Source organism: Microcebus murinus, chromosome X (genome assembly GCF_040939455.1).
Source record: "Microcebus murinus isolate Inina chromosome X, M.murinus_Inina_mat1.0, whole genome shotgun sequence".
NCBI lineage: Eukaryota > Metazoa > Chordata > Mammalia > Primates > Cheirogaleidae > Microcebus > Microcebus murinus.
In genome coordinates this window covers 114,834,066-114,859,593 of record NC_134136.1, presented here as the reverse complement: position 1 = coordinate 114,859,593, position 25,528 = coordinate 114,834,066, and the positions used below count along the sequence as shown (strand labels likewise).

At 36.7% G+C, this 25,528-nt stretch overlaps 1 protein-coding gene across 3 annotated transcripts in view; it reads left to right on the top strand.

The window, feature by feature from the left end:
* MED14 (mediator complex subunit 14) overlaps positions 1–25,528 on the top strand; it is an 80,121-nt gene that overhangs the window by 3,383 nt on the left and 51,210 nt on the right. For 2 of the 3 annotated variants that reach the window (XM_075999333.1, XM_012781822.3), the window contains exons 2-10: positions 2,825–2,851; positions 5,746–5,851; positions 14,012–14,185; positions 15,013–15,142; positions 15,615–15,743; positions 15,966–16,073; positions 16,617–16,749; positions 17,765–17,915; positions 18,499–18,610. In XM_075999333.1, coding sequence (XP_075855448.1) covers positions 2,825–2,851; positions 5,746–5,851; positions 14,012–14,185; positions 15,013–15,142; positions 15,615–15,743; positions 15,966–16,073; positions 16,617–16,749; positions 17,765–17,915; positions 18,499–18,610 — 1,070 coding nt within the window. Of the gene's footprint in view, positions 1–2,824; positions 2,852–5,745; positions 5,852–9,206; positions 13,075–14,011; positions 14,186–15,012; positions 15,143–15,614; positions 15,744–15,965; positions 16,074–16,616; positions 16,750–17,764; positions 17,916–18,498; positions 18,611–25,528 lie in introns of those variants that run through there. The other variant, XM_075999334.1, reaches the window with a different exon arrangement.

Below are 25,528 nucleotides of genomic sequence, written 5' to 3'. Positions count from 1 at the left end.
GCTGGAGTTCAGGAGTTTGAGACCAGCCTAAGCAACCATGACCCCATGTCTACTAAAAAATAGAAAAAATTAGCTGGGCAACTGAAAATAGAAACAAAAAATTGGCCGAGTGTGGTGGCGCATGCCTGTAGTCCCAGCTACTCAGGAGGCTGAGGCAGGAGGATCACTTGAGCCCAGGAGTTTGAGGTTGTTGTAAGCTAGGCTGACAGCAACTAGCTCAGGCAACGTAGCAAGACTCTGTGTAAATCGATGAATGAATGGTCATAAGCTGTGGAGAATTTAGTGGGAAAAGTCACTATTGCTCTTGATGTAGGTAAATAAAATTACTTTTTTTCACTTTTGATTTGTGGTAACCAAAGTTAGCTTAAGAACTTACTAGGAAAGTTTCTAAATAGTGTCTTTTTCCTTGTTCCAGGTAGAAACTGTGAAAAGATTAATATATTAATGTAGAGCCAGTGTTGTAGGTATGCTTTTTGTAAGAGTCTTTAGGGACATGATTACTTATTTCTGCAGCATTTTATGCTTGTCTGTGAGCCATTGAATGTAAAAACAACAACCTTGTCAATTTAAGTGGTTTGGTTTTGGCCCCACATTTCTGTTTTTTTCCCCTTCTGCTTGTCTACCTCCCTTCTCCCCCAACATGTATGCTCAAATCCTGGAGTTTACTCTCTGCCTTGACTTTTTAGGGACCTAGGTTTTTCTCTTTTTTAAAAACCTTTTTAAATTAAAATCAGAAAATGCCGGGATCTCAGTCATGTAAACTTGTCTTATTGCACTTTGGTATAAATAAGTTTCTGTGCCCTTCAAACATTAGCATTTTAGGGTTTTTGCCCTAAATGGTGGATTTCCTATCCATAAAAGATTTTTAAATAGATTAGGAGGAATAGGGGAAAGGGGAGGCAGGCAGCAAAATCTGCCCTTTGTCCCTGAAATGATACCACCTCTGACATTCAGTGATGCTTTTAGGGTCTCTGGGGCAGGTGGAAGAAGCTAGAACAATGATTCCTGTTCTTTCTACCCATAAAGGTTCTAGTTTCACCCCGACCCCCAGACCTATCATTCTCATTCTCTCTCTTGAGAGAGGGGACAAGGGCTGTGGCTTCTTGAGGAGTCTTCTCAGGAGCTTTGGCACGTAAAGGAACCTGTCAGAGGCTGTTTTTATTTGCAGTCTTCTAATAGGGCCTTAATTTCTGTTTTATCCCTTTGGTGTGTTGGCCCTTCCAGCCCCTACTTAGTTCCCTTTATCACTCTGATAATAACTTTAGCTTTCATCCCATTGTCTACCCTAAGAATAGGTAACTACAAACCAGAGCTCATATTAATAGTTTTCCCTCCTTGTACTTTGAACCTCTGGAAGTAGTTTTTTTGTTTGTTTTTTTTTGAGACAGAGTCTTGCTTTGTTGCTCAGGCTAGAGTGAGGGCCATGGCATCAGCCTAGCTCACAGCAACCTCAAACTCCTGGGCTCAAGCAATCCTTTTGCCTCAGCCTCCCAAGTAGCTGGGACTACAGGCATGCGCCACCATGCCCTACTAATTTTTTCTATATATATTAGTTGGCCAATTAATTTCTTTCTATTTATAGTAGAGATGGGGTCTCGCTCTTGCTCAGGCTGGTTTCGAACTCTTGACCTTGAGTAATCCACCCGCCTGGGCCTCCCAGAGTGCTAGGATTACAGGCGTGAGCCACCACACCCGGCCCGGAAGTAGCTTTATTATAGTTTTTCTGTTCCTGTGGCACATGGAAGATCTAAGCAACTGGGCATGTATTCTTCAAGAACTGATGTGGGGTAGGCATGAGAGTTGTTCAGGCCATTAAATCTTGGACCGTGGGATAGAGATGAACAGAATGGTGATTCAGGAGGCAGATCAGGACCTTTCTAAACATCAGTAGACATGAGAGTGTTAAATGATATAATTTATCAGGGAAGAAGTTGACATATGGTTGCTGGCTATCAATATTGGAGAACTAGCAAAAAGAAATCAAAACCCTGTTGGAGCTGTTTAAAAGTAATACAGGCTGGGGATAGTGGCTTACACCTGTAATCCCAGCACATGAGAGGCTGAGGCAAGAGGATCACTTGAGGCCAGGAATTGAGACCAGCCTAGGCAACATAGCAAGACCCTGTGCCTACAAAAAATAAATTTTAGCTGTGTGTAGTGGCACACACTGGTAGTCCCATCTACTTGGGAGGCTGAGGCAGGAGAATTGCTTGAGTCCAAGAGTTCTAGGTTGCAGTGAGCTATGATTGTGCCATTGCACTCCAGCCTGGGCAACAGGTGAGACTGAAAAAAAAAATAATGAAAAAGGTAATACAAATCTTCATCTAACCACCATGCACAGCATAATTACTATAAAGCCCTTGACTGACACCGGCCCTTTTGTGTGCTTAACTTCTTGTTTTGCCCACTGTAACAAAGTGTGGGGGGATTATTGCTTGGAAGCAAGGTATTCATTGGATACAGGGAGGCTGACAACCAAGTAGCACTTCTATATCTGTGACCATTTTGGTCTTAAAGGAATAAGACTTCTTTGACACTCTATGATATAGTGGGCTAATGTGATATTTGGACTTTTTAAATGTTTGAGGTTCATGTAATACTTTTTGAAGCATTTGAATGGAGAGAAATGTTCCTGTGTTAGCTTTTCTCTTACGGCCATATTGCTGGAAGCTCATAAAAAGTAATTAGCCACACAACCCCACTTTTTATGAAACACTAAGGTATTTAATAGTATATTTAATAAAGTAAAAACCTAAATTACCACATTCCGATGAAGGTGATATGTATCATATATTTAATCAATTTCTTTTTTGCTTCTTCTTAGACTGCCAAGGAAATCTGATGTGGAAAGGTGAGTATGAAAAAGCCTTAAATCTGTCTCTTTATTGATTGATCTATGAATGTAGGTGTGGGTGTGTGGGTATGTGTGTATAGGGCTGTGGATTGGAAACCTAGGCCTAAAGAGCCATGAGTGATTTTTCACACCATATGTTTAGGAAGTCCTGAGAAATGTAATTTCTTCATTCTTGACAGTACTTGGTGTGAGACCAGTTCTAGACCTTCTATTCTACAAACCTTTATTGAGTGACTGACCTGGTTAAGTCCCTGAGGGGGATAGGAAGATACAGAAGATACAGTCCATAATGGAAGAATCTAAGAAGCAGACTGGCTTTAGAAAGTTGGCTTCTAATTTACCATTTGCTACAATGATGCTATTAGATATGTTTAGAGAATTGACATTTGCCTATTTGCTATTACTGTTTTATAGTTGAGAAAATTTTAGTTCAGTTGGAGTTTGGGGCTTAAGACTTAATACTAGTATGTTTCCATAAGCTGAAAGAACAAGACAAATTAAGGTTTCAAAGAAATCATGTGATGGAGATTTAAATTGTGACCACAGTATAGGCTACTTGACTGTATCTGTGGCACTAATGCTCCTTGATTGATTTATTTTTTAATACCAAGTCATGGGGTGGGGGGGGGGGTTAGCGTTCAGTAGTGGCCACACTTTACTGCCAACCCCATCTGACCTTTTTGATAGAATTAGATCAAAAAGATAGAAGTGGAAGAGACAATTCATGCATACCTGTGTTATAGTTTGGTTGGTCAGTTTTAAAGGAAGAAAACATGAGGAGGGTTTGTTCTGTCTGCTCTAGGGTAGAAAAGGAAACTGGGCCTTTAAAAAACTAACTTATGCTCCCTGTCACTTGAGACAGCATGATGTCAGCAAACCATGTCATGATAATTTACAAAAGGTGACATCTCCATTCTAGTAGAGGAATGCATTTGGGAAACTGAATTAACAATGTACAAGTATGTTTGCTCTGAGAGAGAAGGAAAAACCTCACATCCTCTGTAAGCTGTTGATGAGCTAGAGTGATAGTACTGAGGTTCCTTGCCCTGAGGTGGCTGCCAGATCATAATGTACATTTAATATTTTTTCTGTGTCTCAGTCTTGTCCATGATACTCTGCTTATTTTATCTCTTATCCTTGAAAGACACTGGCAAAAGAGTCATAATTGTGCCCTTGATTCTTCTCTTTGTAGTACCACTGATATTGCCAGCAGGTCTTCAAGGAAGGCTTTGGGGTTGTTTGTATGCTCTCTCAATAGGAGGTAGACTATGTAGTCTTTAGTCAAGATTGTACTTCAGTAAAAACTTTATTTTGGTGCATTGTATCATGGTGGTGGTATTGGCAAGATGTAGAGCTATGGGTTGGATCTGTAGGTCATTGAACAGCTGTACTAAGATTAATAGATCAGAGTCCATTTGGAGGGACATTGGTGTTCTGCTGGGTCTTGCCAGCAGTCCTGGCCTGTTGATTATTTTTTCAGTGTCTTAATCCTTTGCACTCGGATGTCGAGTGTGACTCGACACGGTTAGTGTCAGTAGCAGCTCGTATGTCGAGCCACACTCGACACGTAGTTTCACCACGGGGAGAAGGGGGATTTGTGTCTATTTTTCCAGTACCTTTTCTTGTTTTCATTAGCATGAAAGGACAAGTAAAATGTAAATGCAGAGATGGTACACTAACTTCCAGGGGTAGATTATTATATGCTAACTTAGAGCAAGGTTTAGATGGAAAGCTCCATGTAATCACACCTCACCATAACAAAAAACACAAAGATTGTGGTGTTTGTTCTAACAGAAAAATCAAAGGAGGAAGAAGAGAGATGATTTATATTTGTAAAACATGTGAATGTAAACCAGGTCTTCATGTGGGTGAATGTTTCAAAAAATATCACACCATGAAAAATTATAGAGATTAAAATTAATCTTTGAATGTATCAATAATTTGAAATATAAAAAAATCCAAATAAATAAGTTTGTATGAAAAGAAACTCTAGGTTTTTATTCTACTGCTGCGCTTTGTAAAATCTGGGGTATTTAAAAAATTAAATCCTGAGTAGAATAAAGGAATCAAAAGCAAGTGAGTGCAAAGGGTTAAAGTAAATTATTAAAGGTATGATTATCAGTTTTATAGCTGCTATGAAGTTGAGAGGTCTAGCTAACACATTGTTTTGGGGGCTTTAGGAGTAGATAAAAAGTACTGATGAGTATTGGGGAAAAAAGCATAGTAGTAGGTATAACATAAAAATAGATGTGGACAGACCTTCTACCTTTTATTTTTAGTACTCAACATACTTTAACTTTGCTTGGATAATTTTTAATGTGTCCAAGTTTGTCATTGAAATTAGTTTGCTAAAGAGTTGCATAGTTAAGGTCTTTATTCAGTTTTTTAAATCATGCTGTTGTTAGATGGGAAATGGGCCCTTGCTTTCATAGAAAGAATGCAGTTTCAAGCTTTGGCAAAAATTTATTTTAATTCCCTTCTCTTACCAAAAGGGTTACTAATTATTAGTCAAATTACTCTTAATTTCAGTTATGAAATTCATAATTCATAGCTCTTAACAATTTGGTCCCCTCTATGAGCCAGTTAACTTCTGCTGTGTGTCCATGAACTTAGTATATTTTAGTAAACAACTTTTATTATAATATAAAACTCATTTTAAGATGTGATTCATTGCTAAAACATTCTATTGGGCTTATTATTCTGAGGTGAAAAATAAAGTATATGCCAATGGTATACAAAATGACAATTAATATTTAGATAAATATTTTAGGTGGTCCCTTTTGTTGTTGTAGTTGTAAACAAAGATTGATTTATTTTTTGGCTCAGATAAAATAAATTGTGAAATATTCTTTCTAAAATGTTGGTTTATTAAGAATTGTTTTATTTTATAGGAAAATAGAAATAGTGCAGTTTGCTAGCCGGACACGCCAACTCTTCGTTCGATTATTGGCTTTAGTAAAATGGGCTAATAATGCTGGCAAAGTAGAAAAATGTGCGGTGAGTTAAACTTTTGATTTTACTTTGTATAAAATAATATTTTGAATGCCATAATAGATATAGTTTCTAATTTTAGCTTTATATCTAACGATTTGTGTTGAGTGACATTACTTATGTGAGTAATCATATTTCTTTGTGATAATATATAATATATTTCTGTGGAAACTTAGTATTTGTTTATGGAGACCTGATCAGAAAGAAGAATAGGAGCTATCTGGAGATATCATTACAGGAGGAGACTTTAGATAAGAGACTAAAACTAAAGGAGGGGAAATGGATAGCTTATATTTATATATGGTTCCTTAGAATTTGAAAGGTTCTCCCTTAAATTTTGCTTATTGATTCTTGAAAATTGTGTGAAAATAGCAGTCAGTATTTTCTTCCTATTTTACAGATGAAGAAATGATAAGGTTCCTAGAAGTTATGCGGCTTTAAGGTCACAAAGATGATAACAGCATTTATATTTGTTTATTCATTTACTAATTCTCCAAACCTCAATTGAGCACAGAGTATAGGGCACAGGGTGAGGGAGACTTGGATACGGCATCGTCCCAGCCTTTGAGAAGCTCATAGTCTTTTGACTTTTGAAATTACTTTTTCGAATTCAAAGAAGTGATATGCAGTAAAGCGTACCAAAGATGCTCAAATCTACCAAAAAAAAAAAAAAAAAGCTTTATGCTATGTTCAAGAAGCATTCAGGAAGAAAAACATCAGTAGGGATCTTGTGTTAGCTCATTGAACTCACAACTTGGGGAGTATGATGTGGTGTTAACAGATGAAGCACACAGTTACTCCTATTTTACTTCAGTCGCTTCTAAGGAGGAGAATGAAGTTTGTATTGAAAAGGGTAGAGTAATTATCATAAAATGAATAGCCCTGAAATAATGAGAGCATTTACCCACTTTCATTGAGGTTAGCTCTGGGCCCAGTTCTGCAAGGCCAAGTAAACTTCTAGCCACAGTCAGTTATATTTGGAAAGTTGCGGGGAGTGAGAAGATTCTCTAAGTAAGCTTGATATTGATGCTCAAATTCCTTTTTTATCAGTTTTCATAGGTTAAAGCAGAAAAAACAATTTTTGTTGGTTAAATTACATTTGAGTGATTTTTTAAATTTCTTAAGTTTATCAGACTTCCTGTATGCATTAAAATTAGTAGCTACCCAGTGTAGAGGTATCATGATAAATTTAATTTTATCACCCTGTCAAGCTAAGATGAAAATATTTTATTAATAGGGTAATTTTTGCTGGGCGTGGTGGCTCATGCCTGTAATCTCAGCACTCTGGGAGGCCGAGGTGGGCGGATTGCTCGAGGTCAGGAGTTTGAAACCAGCCTGAGCGAGACCCCGTCTCTACTAAAAAAAAATAGAAAGAAATTAATTGACCAACTAAAAATATATAGAGAAAAAATTAGCCGAGCATGGTGGCGCATGCCTGTAGTCCCAGCTACTCGGGAGGCTGAGGCAGTAGGATCGCTTGAGCCCAGGAGATTGAGGTTGCTGTGAGCTAGGCTGATGCCATAGCACTCACTCTAGCTTGGGCAACAAAGTGAGACTCTGACTCAAAAAGAAAAAAGAAAGAATAGGGTAATTTTTTTAATTTGAAAATCTATAGGGGTTAGCCTATTCTGTAAAATTCCACTTCAGAAAAAAATCTACAACACAGTTGTGTTTTTCTGTGCATCATTTTCTTGACATCTCACCTCAATTTTAGCCAGCTGCATTTGCTTATCGTCTGTTTCACTAGGTTATCTTATTAGACATAGAGCTTATGTGACAGTTGCCAAAGTGAAAGAAAAAAGGTTATGAAGAAGTTGAGAATTTTAAATTCTAGAATGCAGATTCCTTTTTTTTAAATTTAAAAACTGATTTTCATTGAAGTTAATGTAGCCTTGGCAGCTAGCTAAGCCAGTGGCAAGGCTGGAAAAATTCTATAGGACATATCCAGCCACACATCTTCTGCCTCTAGAAACAAGCCGATATCATCCTTCTATATAACGCTGATCAAAGGTTTATTGAGGGGAAGAATATTTTGTACTGTGTATGAAGTGTTTCTTGTGGGGAGTGAAGTTTCCGTTTACTCATCTGTTATTATCTGTCAATATGATTGGGAAGCTAAAATTTGTAAACAGAAAGTCTTGTACACTGTAAACCATCATTCAAAGAATAGTTTTTGTCATGAATATTAATAAACAGGCTTATTCCAAGTTTATTTATCAAAAAGTTTATAATTCACTTTATTGTTTTGAAAATTTTGGCACCAGGTCTAATCTATTTTGGCTGAAATGAAGAAGCATGGTATGATATTTCTGAAAAGCCTACATTTTCTTTTTATTAATTAGTTAATTTGGGGTAATATTTCATTAAAAATGTTCATATTTTTAGTGAAAAGTTAGGTATCTGATGTTAAATTCCCGGTTATACCATGGGTATTTAAATTACCTGTTTGATAGTACCTGAGCTATGATTCAATAACATAATATCAAGCAGAATTTAAAATAGTTGGTTTTGATATTGAGCCATATTGTATTCATCTTTCACTAATTCACAGTATAGTATTTTTCTATTCATTTTTTGAATTGTTAAATTATATTCTAAATAAAATCTTATGCTGAACTTTTGGCATTTTTGTTTTGTGAATGTAAGTACAGGTGTGTTTATGTCAGGGATAAAGTCCGTCAACTGTAGAGTTAGAGGATTGTTTGTGTTTTGATACTTACTTTCTCAACCCAGTGATTATTTAATCTTATTAGAGGTTCAATAGATAATGATCCTTAGCCATGCCAGACATATTATGAGTGTGTAAATCCACACTCTGACTAATGGTAAAACAGTCTGAATAATGTTTTGTCTAAGGAAAAGAGAAAATATCTCTCATTTTCCTAGAGCTTTTTTTAAAAATAGCTTTATTGAGATATAATTCAAATACCATACAATTCACCCATGTAAAGTATACAAAGATTCAATGGTTTTTGCTATATTCATGGATATGCACAACCATCACCACAGTCAACTTTAGAACATTTTAATCACCTCAAAAAAATCACCTGTATAGCTGTCACCCCATGCCTCTCCTTTAGCCCTAAGCAGCCCCACTAATCTACTTTCTGTCTTTGTAGATTTGCCTATTCTGAACATTCCATATAAATGGAATCTTATAATATGTGTTTCTTTTTTTAAATTTTTAATTTTTAGAAACAGGGTTGTGCTCTGTAGCCCAGGCTGGAATGCAATCGTAGTTCAATATAACTTCAAATTCCTGGGCTCAAGCAATCCTCCTGCCTCAGCCTACCCAGTAGCTGGAAGTACTGGCACACGCCATGACACCTGGCTTTTTGAAATCTTTTTGTAGACATGGGGGTCTCACTGTGTTGCCCAGGCTGGCTTCGAGCTCCTGGCCTCAAGTGATCTTCCTGACTTGGCCGCCCAAAATGCTGGGATTATCGGCATGAGCCACGATGCCTGACCCGTGTTCTTTTTTTGACTGGTTTCTTTAATTTAGTAATTTTTTTGACATAATGTTTCCAAGGTTCATTCACGTTGTAGCATGTATCAGTATTTCATTCCTTTTTATGGCTAAATCACATGGATATATTAATACTACATTTTATCTGTTCATTAGTTAATAGGCATTTGGATTGTTTCAAGGTTTTGGCTATATTATGAATAAAGCTGCTATAAATAGTCATGTCCAAGTATTTGTGTGAATGTATGCTTTTATTTCTCTTGAGTATATACCTAGGAGTGGAGTGGCTGGGTCATATGGTAATTCTGTATTTAATCATTTGAGGGAACTGCCAGTCTGTTTTTCAAAGTGGCTGTACCATTTTACATTCCCACTAGCAATGTATGAAAGTTCCAATTTCTCCACATTCATTCTAACACTTTCTATGAGTCTAGCCATTTTAGTAGGTGTGAAGTGGTATCTCATTGTGGTTTTAATTTGCATTTTCCTGATGAGTAGTGATGTTGAACATCTTTTAATGTGCTTATTGGCCATTTGTATATCTTCCTTGGAGAAAAGTCTATTCAGTGTTAAATTCTAAAGGAAATTATAATTAATCATATTAACAGCTGATATGTGAATACTTAAAAAAGAACATGATCATAGGGACCTATATGGATTAACTAATAAGTTACTCAAAACTAAAGTTTTATCTTTATTAATTAGATTTCTAAGTCAAAGGAATGTAGCTAAAGCTTGTGTATTGTGTTCGGTGAGGTAGTTCAGATAGTGTTTCATTAATTACTCATGTTTAAGATGGAGTGATGTGGGCTAGATAAACTGGGGCATCCCAATAGGGTCGGTGCATGTCTTGCTGGAGGGAGGTATTTGGTACTATTTGACCTGGACTTTATTGTGATAAGCAATTTTATAGTGACCTGAGTTAAGGGAGATTTGGGATGGCCTAAATATGAGTAAAAGCCAGTTCAGAAATTGAGAGTATGTGTCATGGCTGCTAATAAGTTAGTACTGGTAGTATTGATAGAAATCCATTGTACTAATCATAGGAAGTAGCATTTCAACTGGACTGTGCTGTATACTGAGTCTGACTTAAGTGTTAGAAGAAACTTTTTTGGTTTCAGCTTCTCTGTTTATTGACTTTCTTTGGGCAAGTGTCTTAACCTAATCCTCAATTTTCTCATCTCTAAGGTGATATTAATAGTAATTATCTAGTTCTGTTTCCTAGAGTTGTGAAAATCAAAATAAGCTTGGAAATACCAAGAAAATGTAGAGCATTGTGTATGTATGATGTGTTATTAATTCTGGGTGCCGTGTTTAAGTTGGCCCTCGTGACAGCCTGTTTGAAGGACATAAGAGAGGAAACTAAGTATTGTTCTAGACTAGAACTAGAAGAAAGAAGTTTCAAGGAGGTAGGTTTTCAGCTCTCTAATCTCTACTAGTTCAGGCATCCTTATGAAATGCATTGAGTAGAAAACTGATGGGAAGGATTTCTGTATTGGGTATGAAGTTGGTCTATATTTCATAATGGGCAACATTTTTGAATGTTTGCTATGTTCCAGGCACTATTCTAAAGGTTTTAAATGCATTAACTCTTTTTTTTTTCATTTTTTCCAATTAATATAGTTATACATATTTTGGGGTACATGAGATATTTTGATACATGAATACAATGTGTAATGATCAAATCAGGGTGATTGGGATATCCATCACCTCAAACATTTATCTCTCTTTTTTTGGGGGAACATTATAATTCTTCTAGTTATTTCGAAATATACAATAAATTATTAACTATTACTGTTTTTTTATGGCTAATTTTCCATTGTTTATATATACCACATTTTCTTCATTCATTGATGGATACTTAGCCAAGATATGGAATCAACCTATTATGAATAGTGCTGCAATAAAGATGGGCATGCAGATATCTCTTTGATATACTAATATCCCCTTTTTTAGATATATACCCAAGCAGTGGGATTGCTGAATTACATGGTAGTTCTATTTTTAGTGTTTTGAGGAGCCTCTATATTATTTTCCATAACTGCTGTGTGACTTTACATTCCTACCAACAGTGTATGAGTGTTCCCCCTTTTCCACATCCTAACCAGCATTTATTTTTGTCTTTTTGATAATAGCCATTTTAACTGGGGTAAGATGATATCTCATTGTGGTTTTTTTTTTTAGAGACTGTGGCCCAGGCTGGAGTGCAGTGGCACAATCATAGCTCACTGCAACCTGGAACTCCCAGGCCCAAGTGATCCTCCCACCTCAGCCTCCCAAGTAAATAGGACTACAGGCATGCACTACCATGCTCAACTAATTTTTAAAATTTTTCATAGAGATAGGATCTTACTATGTTGCCCAGGCTGGTGTTGAACTCCTGGCCTCAAGGAATCCCCACCCTCCTCAGTCTCCTAAAGTGCTGGTATTATAAGAGTGAGCCATTGTGCCTGGTGCCCTCATTGTGGTTTTGATTTGCATTTCCCTGATAATTAGTGATGTTGAGCATTTTTTCATATACCTGTTGGCCACTTGTATATCTTCTGAGAAATATCTTTTCAGGTCTTTTGCCTATATTTTAAGTGAATTAGTATTCTTTTTACTGTTTGTTTGAGGTCCTTATATATGCTGGTTATTAATCCCTTGTCAGGTGGATAATTTACAAATATTTTTTCCCATTCTATAAATTATCTCTTCATTTTGTTAGTTGTTTCCTTTTCCATGCACAAGCTTTTTAGCTTGATGTAATCCCATTTGTCTATTTTTGCTTTTGTTGCCTATGCTTTTGAGGTCTTACCCCAGAAGTCTTTGCCTAGACCAGTGCCCTATAGTAGTTCCCAATATTTTCTTGTAGTTTCATAGTTTTGTCAGAATCCCAGGTTTTGGCACCAAAGATGTCAGGATGGGAGTCTGCCCTCGGTTCTTGGTGTGCTCTTGGTCAAAGAATGACCAGACACACCAAAGTATCAAGACCAGACTATTATTCTGGTCCTCTGACTCCTTTCTTGGAAAAATCACCAGCAAGGCCAATACAACACAGTAACCTCAGGCAGGGAGCAATTTCACAAGAGCAGCTCTTTAGAATAAAATGAGTCTGTCTCTGTGAGTGGAGAGACAGACCAATTCAGTTACTCACTGACCCACTCACTTTCTTCTGACTTCTCGGATTGTTTCCTTTTATTAGCCCAATCTGGAGGCGGGCTCTTGGGAAGTTTAGGCTGTATTCAAATGATCAACAGGTTTCCTCAAAATTCCATCTGCATGTAAGAGTTTCCTCTAAGAAAGCTCACCTGGATGGGGGGTGAACTGCAGTGCAGATTCGAGCTAATGGCATATTAATTACCCTTACATTACTCTAGGTCACTTTCTAAATCTTATGCCTGGGCTGGGGAATTGCTAGACTCATAAAGCATTCATCCTTCCCCAGGTGCAGCAGTTGCTCGTGATAGGATTCAGGTTGGGGCAATCTCCAAATGGAGTGCCCTCCCTTATCCTTCTTCCCAGGTGGAGCAATTGCTTAAAACAGCACCAAAACAGGCAGCCCTTGTCCCGAGAAGCGCTGGAGATCCTGTCTCCCTAACAGTTTAGGTCTTAAGTTTGAGTGTTTAATCCATTTTGAGTTGATTTTTGTATATGGTGAAAGATTGGGATCTAATTTCATTCTTCTTCATGTGGATGTCCAGTTTTCCCAGCACCGTCTGTTGAAGAGACTGTCCTTTCCCCAATATATGCTCTTGGTGCCTTTGTTGAAAATGAGTTGACTGTAAGTGTGTGGATTTATTTCTGTGTTCTCTATTCTGTTTCATTGGCTATATGCATTAACTCTTTTTTTTTTTTTTTTTTTTTTTTTTTTTTTTTTTTGAGACAGAGTCTCACTTTGTTGCCCAGGCTAGAGTGAGTGCCGTGGCGTCAGCCTAGCTCACAGCAACCTCAAACTCCTGGGCTCGAGCGATCCTTCTGCCTCAGCCTCCCGGGTAGCTGGGACTACAGGCATGCGCCACCATGCCCGGCTAATTTTTTATATATATATCAGTTGGCCAATTAATTTCTTTGTATTTATAGTAGAGACGGGGTCTCGCTCTTGCTCAGGCTGGTTTTGAACTCCTGACCTTGAGCAATCCGCCCGCCTCGGCCTCCCAAGAGCTAGGATTACAGGCGTGAGCCACAGCGCCCGGCCTGCATTAACTCTTAATCCTGAGAATTTGATGAGGTTAGGAATCATTATCATCTACATTTTACAGTTGAAAAACTAAGGTGCATACAGGCTAAGTTATTTGCCCAAGGTTACAGGGCTAGTAAGTTGCAGAGTTAAAATTGAGACCAAGGCAGTCTAGGTCCAGGAGTCCATGCTTTTAACTACTTCATTACTAACCAACTCTAGAAGTCTGTAAGAGTAAAAAGCTTTTTATTCTGTTTACTTTTCCTAACTGTTGATATTATGTATGTATAATGTTAAGAATGGAGAAATGAATTAGAAAGCTTTTCATTTAAAGTGACAGGAAATTATAGTTTTTAATGTCAAATATGAATATAATAAATATTCTTTCTTCAAATTCCTGGGAGAGTTTTTGAAGAACTATTTTGAAATATGTAAAACCTATATTATCCTTGAAGTTTACTTTGGAATGAATATATGCTATTTAATGTGAAAAGGAGATAGCTTTCAAGGAAGATTAATAAATTTACTCTTTGCTTTAAAGATGATCTCAAGCTTTTTAGATCAGCAAGCCATTCTGTTTGTGGACACTGCTGATCGGCTGGCCTCGTTAGCTAGAGATGCTCTGGTCCATGCACGCCTGCCTAGTTTTGCCATCCCATATGCCATTGATGTACTGACTACTGGGTCTTATCCACGGCTGCCAACCTGCATTAGGGTAAGTGCTTTGCCCCCGTACTCCAAAAAGTTGAAGGCTTAGGCATTTGATTCTATTATTAATATGTTATTAAGTAGCCCAGCAAAAAAAAAAAAAATTTAAAAGAAGTAGTTTATATAGTTTGCTTTTTTCTCTACAACTAAAATTGTGTGTTTTTTGCAATACATTAGGGCCAGAATGTGAGTAGGTATCAAATGGGTGAATCTTTTTTTTTTTTTTTTTTTTTTTGCAGGGTGCAAACTTAACATCTATTTCAGATGTGATAAGGCTGTATGCTAGTTGCTTTTTGAAAGTATTTTAAAAATTTATCATTGTGGTAGTTTACTGACTTGGTGCTATATATTTTATATTATAAGAAGTGGTAGAAGTCATCTGTTAACATAAAATTGGCTCATAAATGGAGCATGAAGAATATCATTATGGTCTTAGCTAAATGACTGATACAATCATGGGCACTCTAAAACAGGGATCCTCAAACCACCGCCTGCAGGCCACACACGGCCTGCCAAGGACATTTATCTGGCCCGCCAGGTGTTTTTGCCGCTGCTGCCTGTCCTGCTTAGCAGCCGACTCATCCTGGGTCCACAGTGTGCATGTGTGGAATGTGCCCCGCACTCTCCAACGGCCCTCCCACGGTCTGAGGGACAGTGAACTGGCCTCCTGTTTAAAAAGTTTGAGGACCCCTATATAGTAATGGTCACTATTATTTGATGTAGACTGCAGAAATGAGTATTGAGATTTTCTTCAGTAAAGTAAGAAAACCTTGTATAAAAACAAAAAAATCCTTCTTTGTATGTTATTTAAAATTAACTTAAAATTTTTTGTAGGATAAAATTATTCCTCCAGACCCAATTACAAAAATTGAAAAACAAGCCACACTTCATCAGCTGAATCAAATTCTTAGACATCGGCTTGTAACCACGGATCTTCCTCCTCAGTTAGCAAATCTTACAGTTGGTATGTAACTGAAATTTATTTTTTAAAAATTGATTTGTTAGAATATTTTCTTAAGTAGCTTTTTGGGTTTTATTCAAAGAAATACCATGAAGTTTTGACTCACAGTTTTGGTAATATTCAAATCTATGACTTATCAAGTGTATCATTTCTCTTTAGTATCTGGAAGTGTAGTCCTGGTATTTGAAGCTTGAAGGTGGGTGAGATTACCAGGGGCTGGAGGAGAGAAGAGGTCTCAGAATTGAACCTTAAGAAAATATTGTTCATTTATGTCAGAAGAGTTACCTTTGGTTCTTGATGACCTGGAAGCTGGCTACTGCTTATTTGGGGACCACTGAAGTGTTTGAACACTTATGAAAGAACCTTCAATCTATTTAAATTTCTAATAAGTAAGACTGAAAGTTCTAGGTCAGCAGGAAGCTGTTTATTTTCTAGCAAAGTACACCACCACCACTACTTTTTCTTCTTCCAAAAGCAAATGGCCGGGTGAAATTTCGAGTTGAAGGAGAATTTGAAGCCACTTTGACTGTAATGGGAGATGACCCTGAAGTTCCATGGCGTCTTCTCAAGCTAGAAATTCTAGTTGAAGATAAGGAAACAGGAGGTAAACCATAAATACTGATTTAAATCTTAAGTGTGGATTGCTAATCATAACTACCTACTGACCGTGGAAGTTTCAGTGTTTCTCAGAGTATAATGTTTTCTAGTTTCCATATATAATTTCAGTTCTTTTGAAAAAAATTAATATACGCTTCCTTAGTTGGTATTGTAACATGACCTGTACACCTTTCTAATTAACTACTTTCTTTTCTCATGCCAATGGAAGATGGACGAGCATTGGTTCATAGTATGCAAATCAACTTTATCCATCAGCTGGTACAGTCTAGGCTTTTTGCTGATGAGAAACCTCTTCAGGACATGTACAACTGCCTACGTATCCTTCTGAAATTTGAGACATATATTCGTAAGGATTTTGTCTCCCTCCTTCCCCACCCCATCCCTCATTTTTCATTTGTCCTTAGTTCTAAACTGTAGCAGCCTAAATCCCCCCACCTTTTTAGATAGAAATAGGGCTGGGGAACTGGTCAATGTGAAGAATAGTGATATGTCCAGATTTAAAATTTTACTGTTGAGTTTGCAAGTAAAAACAAAAAGTTATTGGTTAAAAATAGTACTATTTGGGAAAAAATAGTACTATTTGGTCAATCCATTATCTCTAAATTGTGACACATTAAAGGGCAACCTAGACCTTATGGTTTGTTTATATTGGTTGAAAATTAAATATAAAACCTTTTTCTGAAATTATGCCAGAAATTATGACACTTTTTAGAATGAGTTATCAGAGAAATAAGATCCCAGAAATTTCCTTCATAGCCAGTTTTGCAGGAATAGAGCCTTTGTTAAGTGAAGTTTGCCTGCATTTGACTGATTGTTAGAGTAATATATTGTATTAGATTTACTTAACAAGATCTATCAGATTCTTTCTGCTTATCACTTCAGTTAGAAGTGTTACATTCCCAGACTCTAATGTTAATCCGAGAGCGATGGGGAGACCTCGTGCAGGTGGAAAGGTATCATGCTGGAAAGTGCCTCTCCCTCTCGGTCTGGAAGTAAGTAAAATTGGTTCTGGTGGGTTCATGCTATGACTTATAAAATAAATACTTGTTTTGTATCTCTTTTTCTCTCATACATCTGATTTAATATGCAGTTGACCCTTGAACAACACAGGTTTGAACTGTGTGGGTCCACTTATATGTGGATTTTTTTCAACCAAATGTAGATGGATTCATGGGATGCAAAACTCACGTATGGGGAGGGCTGACTTTTCTTATATGCAGGTTCCTCAGGGCTGACTGTGGGACTTGAATATGGAGTATGTGTGGATTTTTGTATGCCAGAGCAGAGGAATGGGGGGATGCCCTGGAACCACCCCTCCCTCATCCTGCATATAACAAGGGATGACTGTATACTATTACTATGAACCTCTAGTAACATGCTTTTGTATAGTAAGGTCCCATGGTATGGCACAGACCACATAGGACATCTGTAATTCCTTTCTTAGAACATGGCATGTTTTAAATACATAGACATTTATGTTTATACTAAGACTTATTCTTAAAATGTTTGAGAGATTAGTTTACTCTGGGCTTATACCAAATTCTTAAAAGACCATTACATTAGATTGTTGGGTACAATTTTTTTTTTTTAACACGCATGCTTATCACAGTTTCCCATTTTGAATTGTACCTTTTAAAAACTTTTGGGGGAGGTAATTAGTAACTAGCTGTTTACAGTCCTTGATTCCTTGTTTGAACTTTGCTTGATTCCCATTTTCTGTAAAGGAATCAGAAATGAATAGATACCACTTATAAGACAGGTTGTTTTGTTTTGGTGTTCTTTTTGTGTGTATGTTTTATTTTTAAATTCTATGTGTTTTTTTAAAAAATGCAATAAATCAAATATTGTATTGGATTACAGAATAGCTGTCTTTCCATTATTCCCCTACAAACATTGAGGGCCTGCCATGTTCTAGCCTCTGGCTAAAGTGCACAGTAGATTGTCTCTATTTTATTCTAAAAGTTAACAGGCTGTGTTGAAAAAAATTCTTTTTTTTTTTTTCTTCAGTCAACAGGTTCTTGGGAGAAAAACCGGGACAGCATCTGTTCACAAAGTTACAATTAAAATTGATGAGAATGATGTTTCTAAGCCTTTACAGATTTTTCATGATCCTCCTTTGCCAGCTTCTGATTCCAAATTAGTAGAAAGAGCCATGAAGGTAAAATATCTCAATATATTTTAATGTTGGTTTGATTAAATAAATACAATTTGCCATTTATACTTAAAATTTTAGCACAGATTCTTTAAAATGCCTTATTCCTAAAACCCTTTATGTAACTTGTTTTAAGTGAACATTATATTTCATTTTTTTGTTTCTTTTTAATATCTGACACTATAATGTGTAATTTTTAAGATGTTCTTTTAAATTTTATAATTTAGATTAGATCCCCATTTTATTTTTAAGGTCTGGCATTTTAGCATTATGATGACTGATTTATATAATATCTTCATCTATACTCATCAAAATATTAGCTATAGTTTTTAAGCTACCAATATCATAAGTTAATTTTTAACTCAATACTATATAAGTTAATTTTTAACTTTATCTGAGTTTGCTTTCTTTTGACGGTTAACACTTAATGTGATTCTAAAAGGAAATATCTCAGAATCCATAGGAACATGAAAAAAAAAAAAAAAATAAAAAAAAAAAAATAAAAGGAAATATCTTAAAGCACAATAATTTATTCTTAGGCTTTAAAAAAATGCTTATACATATGATTGTGTTCTCCTTATTTATACAGATTGACCACTTATCAATAGAAAAACTCCTGATTGATAGTGTCCATGCAAGAGCTCATCAGAAGCTCCAGGAACTGAAGGCCATTCTTAGAGGCTTCAATGCCAATGAAAACTGTATGTACTTTTAAGTTGACGTTTCTGTTTTTCTTTTGTTTAGTATGCATTTTTATTTTATGAAGAATCTCAATATGAACTTTTTCCTGATATACCGTTTTTGTTGTGGAAACTGGATATTTCTGCATTTTAACTTGTGATCTACCAAACTTATTCTAATTTTTTCCTTATTTTCTTCTTCTTCAGCTTGGCCTCATTTTTGAAATATTCACTTATTGTCTCTTTATAAAACTTTTTTTCTATGAAATGGAAGCCATTTTAGCATTTTAATATGAATCTTTTAGTTTTTCTTTAAATGATAAAGCAATATTGCAAATACTTATAATGTATTTATAAAATATACCTTTTTGAAGTAGAATTTAACCCTTTTTTAAAAAAATCTTCGAATTGTTAATACATTAACAGGGTTCAAAATAAATGCAGATAAACACACATAGTGATAAATCTTCTCAGTTTAATCACTAGTAAGTATATTCAGAGCTTTGAAGGACAGTCAGATTTTTAGAAAGTAAACCCTTTCATTCTAGGAATATAGTTTCACAACATCATAATAAGCATATTCACTCTCCCTGCCCCCAGTTGTTTTGGGCCATGATTACCTTGTGCCTAAAGTGCATAGTCTTCAATTAAGTGAGATGATGTAAGTAAAGTGCCTTGTAAGTAGGAAGTCTTAATAGTGCCAGTAGTAAAGGTGTACTGCCTTTCATTGTCACAGAGCCCAGCTCAATCCGTTATACTTAAAAGAGCAGTTTTTAGGCCAGGCGCGGTGGCTCACGCCTGTAATCCTAGCACTTTGGGAGGCCGAGGCGGGCAGATTGCTCAAGGTCAGGAGTTCGAAACCAGCCTGAGCGAGACCCCGTCTCTACCAAAAATAGAAATAAATTAATTGACCAACTAAAAATATATATACAAAAAATTAGCCGGGCATGGTGGCACATGCCTGTAGTCCCAGCTACTCGGGAGGCTGAGGCAGTAGGATCGCTGAGCCCCGGAGATTGAGGTTGCTGTGAGCCAGGCTGACGCCACGGCACTCACTCTAGCCTGGGCAACAAAGTGAGACTCTGTCTCAAAAAAAAAAAAAAAAAGAGTAGTTTTTTAGGTATGTACTAGTAAACCTGGATTAAAACCACTTTGACAAAGTAGATAATTCTGCTTGAAGAAAAGACAGAAAGAAAAATAAATTTGTATTTAGAATATATATTCATTCAAGGAAAGTGAAAGATTAGAGGTGGAAAAAGGGCCTAAGACAAGCCAAAGCATTAGCTTATATTTTTAGAGACTTAAGGAGAGGGGCAGCTTAATTTAACAAAAATGTGAATATGAGCCTTAAAAAAGAAAGAAAGGATGTGCCAGAAATCTGGTGAATGTATTGGTTAAATCTATCTTGGGGTGAGGCATGTCTATTAGCCTCATCAAGGCTTAACATTAGATTCATCAGCACTTGATTAATTATGAGCTTCAGCAGACTACTCTTCTCCCTTTTTAATTCCTCAAAGATGTTGAACACAGACCTAAAAAATTATGATCAGAAAGTATAATTGAAACTCTCATTGGGGTTAGAAATGCAACTACTCCCTTCTGTGTTCTTTTTTTCTTAACAGCTTTATTGAGAATTCACATCCAATTACCTCATTCAGTGGCTTTTACTATATTCAAAGAGTTGTGCAACCATTACCACAATCTAATTTCAGAACATTTTAATCATTCCAGAAAGAAACCTTGTACCCATTAGCAGTAGCCACTCCTCCTTTTCTCTATCTTTCTTTCTCTCACACACCCACATACCCCTACCTCACTCCACTCCACTCCTGGCAATCTCTAATCTACTTTCTGTCTCTGTAGATTTGCCTATTAGGATATTTCCTATAAATGGAATCATACAATGTGTGGTCTTTTGCATGTTGTTTTTAACATACTATTTTTGAGGTGTATCCATGTTTCAGTACTTCATTTTTATTGTCAAAATAATCCATTGTATGGATATACTACATTTTGTTTATCCATTCATCATTGATAGACATTGGGGTTATTTTCCCTTTTTGGCTATTATGGATAATGCTGCTGTGAACATTCGTGTCCAAGTTTTTGTGTAGACATATGTTTTCATTTCTCTTGGATGTATACCTAGGAGCGTGATGGCTAGGTCATGTGGTACCTCTTTGTTTAAACTTTTGACATGTTTCACACCACTTTACAATCCCACCAACCGTGTTGAAGGGTTCCATTTTCTCCACATCCTCACCAACACTTGTTATAGTCTGTCTTTTTGTTCTAGCCATCCTACTGGGTGTGAAGTAATATCTTATTATGGTTTTGACTCGGATTTCCCTAATGATTAGTGAGCATCTTTTTATATATCTTCTTTGTAAAAATCATTATTCAGATCCTTTGCCTATCTTTATAATTAAGTTATTTATGTTTTTATTGTTGAGTTGTAATTGTTCTTTGTATATTCTGGATACAAATCCATTTTATTTGTTTATTTTTATTTTTTGAGACAGAGTTTCACTTTGTTGCCCAGGCTAGAGTGAGTGCCATGGCGTCAGCCTAGCTCACAGCAACCTCAATCTCCTGGGCTCAAGCAATCCTCCTGCCTCAGCCTCCCAAGTAGCTGGGACTACAGGCATGCGCCACCATGCCCGGCTAATTTTTTGTATATATATTTTTAGTTGGTCAATTAATTTCTTTTTATTTTTTTTTAGTAGAGACGGAGTCTCGCTCAGGCTGGTTTCAAACTCCTGACCTTGACCAGTCCGCCCTCCTTGGCCTCCCAGGGTGCTAGGATTACAGGCATGAGCCACCATGCCCAGCCTACAAATCCATTTTATTAATACATCATGATTTGCTAGAATTTTCTCCCATTCCATGAGTTGTCTTTTCTTTATGGTATTGTTTACAGTGCAGAAAGTTTTAATTTTGATGATGTCTAATTTATCTATTTTTTCTTTCATTGATTATGCATTTGATATCATACCTAGGAATCCATTTCCTAAACCTGAGGTTAAGAAGATACACTTCTGTGTTTTCTCTTGAGAGTTTTACATTTGGATCTGTGATTCATTTTGAGTTAATGTTTGTGTATGGTGTGAGGTAGAACTGCATTCTTTTGTAGGAGGATATGCAGTTTTCCTTGTAACATTTGTTGAGGACTTTTTTCCCCTATTTAAGTGTATCGTCACCATTGTTGAAATTCCCATTTTTCCTGGCTACTTGGGAGGCTGAGGTGAGAGGGTCCCTTGAGCCCAGGTGTTCTAGTCCAGCCTAGGCAACACAAGACCCCGTCTTTTTTTTTTTTTTTTAATTCTCCTCTTGTTTTTAAAGAATGTTAAGCATTTTGCAATCCTAGTTTTTTTGTAGTTTTTCTTGTTTCTAATTTTTCAAAATAGTAAAATTCTAAAATTTCATTTGTTGTGATTCCAGAAAATAGGAATTTGTGATCTTTTGTTAGACTCTGGTTTATTTTAGTATTATCTGTAAACAAGGCTTAGTAAGTAAAAAAAAAAAAAAATCTTGGTATGATTGCCCAGGGAATATTTAAATTACTTTGAAAAATAAACTCTGAGCATGTTTTCATAGGAATGGTTTCATGCACCAATAATCTGAGTTCTAAAGATTTCTCTTTAGCAGCATTTTGTAGAGATGTCACTGCCTGGGTAGTCAGAAGATCTGAATTCAGCTTCATGCTCTTGAACAAAGTCATTCTTTGGGCCCCATTCTCCTCATCTGTAATTTGAGGACATTAGGCTCTTCCTTGATCACTAACTCTAGTAGGAGTATGTTACAGCAGTGGTTTTCAAGCCTTAAGTGTTTGTAGAATCCTAGGTGTTAGAGAAAGGTGCCTCAAGGACTATGATTTGAGGAGGATGGAGAAGCTTGCATGTGTGATTGGTTCCCCTAGTCCTGCTTTAATCGGGACAGTTCTGGAAATGAGGACTGCTAGAGGAAAGGGTCTGCTGACCCACCATTTTAGGGCATGTGCTTTAACTTGTCTTTTAAATTAATGTTCATGCATTTATACTCTTCATATAGTCTTGATCCCTTTTGTGATGGGAAAGCATGCTTTATTTAGTAAGTTTCTTTACTGTGACCAAGAACTATAGTTTGTCCTTGGAATCCCTTAGTGCAGCAGTCCCCAACCTCTTTGGTACCAGGGACTGGTTTCATGAAAGACGGTTTTTCCATGATGGGGAGGGATTGGTTTTGGGGTGATTCAAGCACATTACATTTATTGTGCACTTTATTTCTATTATTACATTGTAATATATAATGAAAGAATTATACAACTTACCATAATGCAGAATCAGTGGGAGCCCCTAGCTTGTTTTCTTGCAACTAGATAGTCCATCAGGGGGTGATAGGAGACAATGACTGATCTGACAGGAGGTGGAGCTCAGGTGGTGATGTGAGCAGTGGGGAGCTGCTATAAATAGAGATGAAGCTTTGCTAGCTCACCTACCTGCTACTCACCTCCTGCTGTGTGGCCCTGTTCTTAACAGGCCAGTGGCTAGTACCATGAACTGATACCGTACCAATACCGGTCTGAGGTCTTGGGGTTGGGGACCTCAGCCTTGGTGCAGCCACCTTTAATCAGTTGGCTTTTCTTCCAGCTCCTAACTGGAATAACCTGAGGAAATGAGTAGCTCAGCAAATGGAGCACTTCAAGGGAGGGCTAGGGGAATGCACAAGACTGCAGGTTTTGGACAGCCAAGGTAGCAGTGTGTGGTTTTATAGGGGTGGAAATGGCTTAGGGAAAGGAGGCAGTTCAAAAAGAAGAGAGAAGTTCAAAAAGGCAGTCCAGGGCACTAAAAGTAACTTGAGATATGGCCCAGTTTGCAGCAGTTCCTTTTCTTTGAGACATAGTCTTGCTCTTTTGCCCCAGATAGAGTGCAGTGACATCATCATAGCTCACTGCAACCTCAAACTCTTGGGCTTAAGTCATCCTCCTTCAGCCTCCCTGGTAGCTGAGACTATAGGTACACACCATGACGCCTAGCCAATTTTTTCTATTTTTTCTAGAGAAGGGGACTTGCTTCTTGCTTGGGCTGGTCTGGAGCTCCTGAGCTCAAGCAATCCTCCCACCTAGGCCTCCTAGAGTCCTAGGATTACAGGTGTCATAAGCCACTGAGCCAGGCTGTCTTTTTATTTTATTTTTTTTAAAGCCAAGGTGTTGCTCCCTTGTGTTGTATTTGACTCGTCAGTGCCAGTAATCAGGACATCATGATCAGTTTGTAAGCTGTGAACCACACACTGCCATTCCTAATTGGGCTTAGTTGTTTCTCTTTAGTCTTTACATTTTATATTACTGTCTATTGGTCCATTCCTCATCTTGTCCTCAATAAATGTTAGGGAGAAATAAAGAGGAGATAAGTATATATTCTTGCTGGAGGAAAAAGCAGCAAGTCCTGTCATTTTGCACTGCCTTTAATTCCCCTTCCTTTGTTTTCTTTGTAGGTTTCCCCATTTTGGGATACTTTAAAACCCTTTGCGTTTAAATGTTTTAGGGCCTTGTATATTTTATTTTCTGTAAAGAAAAATATAGACAGTGGTCATAAAATATGTTTATTTTGTATCTTTGTATCTTTTGGACTATGTTCTCTGTATTCTCTGATGCCCTATTTTTCTAAGAATTCTCAATTTTCATAATTAGATTGAAATTATAATTGTTATGTTATCCCAATTCCCAGAACTAGTTTTACTTCACTGCTACACTTTACAAATGGTTTTGCTTTAATGAATATGTTCCTACCCCAGTAGGAATTATAACAGTATCGAAATGTTTTAAAAATCAGCAACCCTGTTTCAAATCTGTAATAACTTTTTATTATACTAACATAGTAAGTTCAGCAAAACATCACTGATTTGAACTAATTTGTAACACTGGTCTGAATTATAAAATATTATAAAAGAAATTTCCTATTTGTACCATTTTTGTTTATTCAGGTGAGAGTTCTGCTGTGCCTGCATGTTAAAACATTTGTATACAAATATGTATTAGATATACAGGTTAAGTATCCCTTATCCAAAATGCCTGGTACCAGAAGTGTTTCAGGTTTTGGAATATTTGCATTTATACTTACTGGTTGAGCATCCCAAATCTGAAAATCCAAAGTGCTCTAACGAGCCTTTGAATGTCATGTCAGCACTCAAAAAGTTTTGGATTTTGGATTTTCAGATTTAGGGTACTTAACCTGTACTTGAAAGCAGTTTATTTTTATCTAATTAAATATGTCTCCTGCAATCTTTTACTTTACTAATTTGTTTTTGTAGACAGTACCAATGGTAATGTCACCCATTTGAATTAATGTAAATTCCTAAGAGGTTTTGGTTTGTTTCTTTGATTCATAAAGGAATATAGATTATATATGTTTGTTGAGCATTTTGCTTTTTGAAGCACTTTCACAAACTTGTCATTTCTTCCTCTGAACGATCTGTGGCATGGAGGGGAAGGTGTTTGTTGTCCTTGTTTGACAAAGTAACATGGAGAAGTCACGCCTGGTGGAAGATCTGCATCAGCACTTTCTGTGCCTCCCACCCCCATCTACCTTTTTTTGTCTGTTCTGTAGCTTTAGAGGAACTTGGTAACAAGAAGAACATATTCCTTTTACAACCTCTCAATCTGATCAGCAGTTAATGTGTTTTCAGTGCTTTGCTTGTTTACTGGATTTTTTTTTATACCAACTTGTGGGATTAAGGGAAAAGTTAATTGGGCCTGGTGGAAATACTATGAAAGTTTAGATCAAGTATATTGTCAGCTGTGGGGATTTGTGTTTAGCAATTGCCTACATTCTTATTTTATCTGTGACTGGAAAATGAGGTATACAAATGACTTGAAAAAAAATATTTTCCTATATAATCAATAATGTTTAATAGTTTTCTTTTCTTTCTTTTTTTTTTTTTTTGAGACAGAGTTTCACTCTG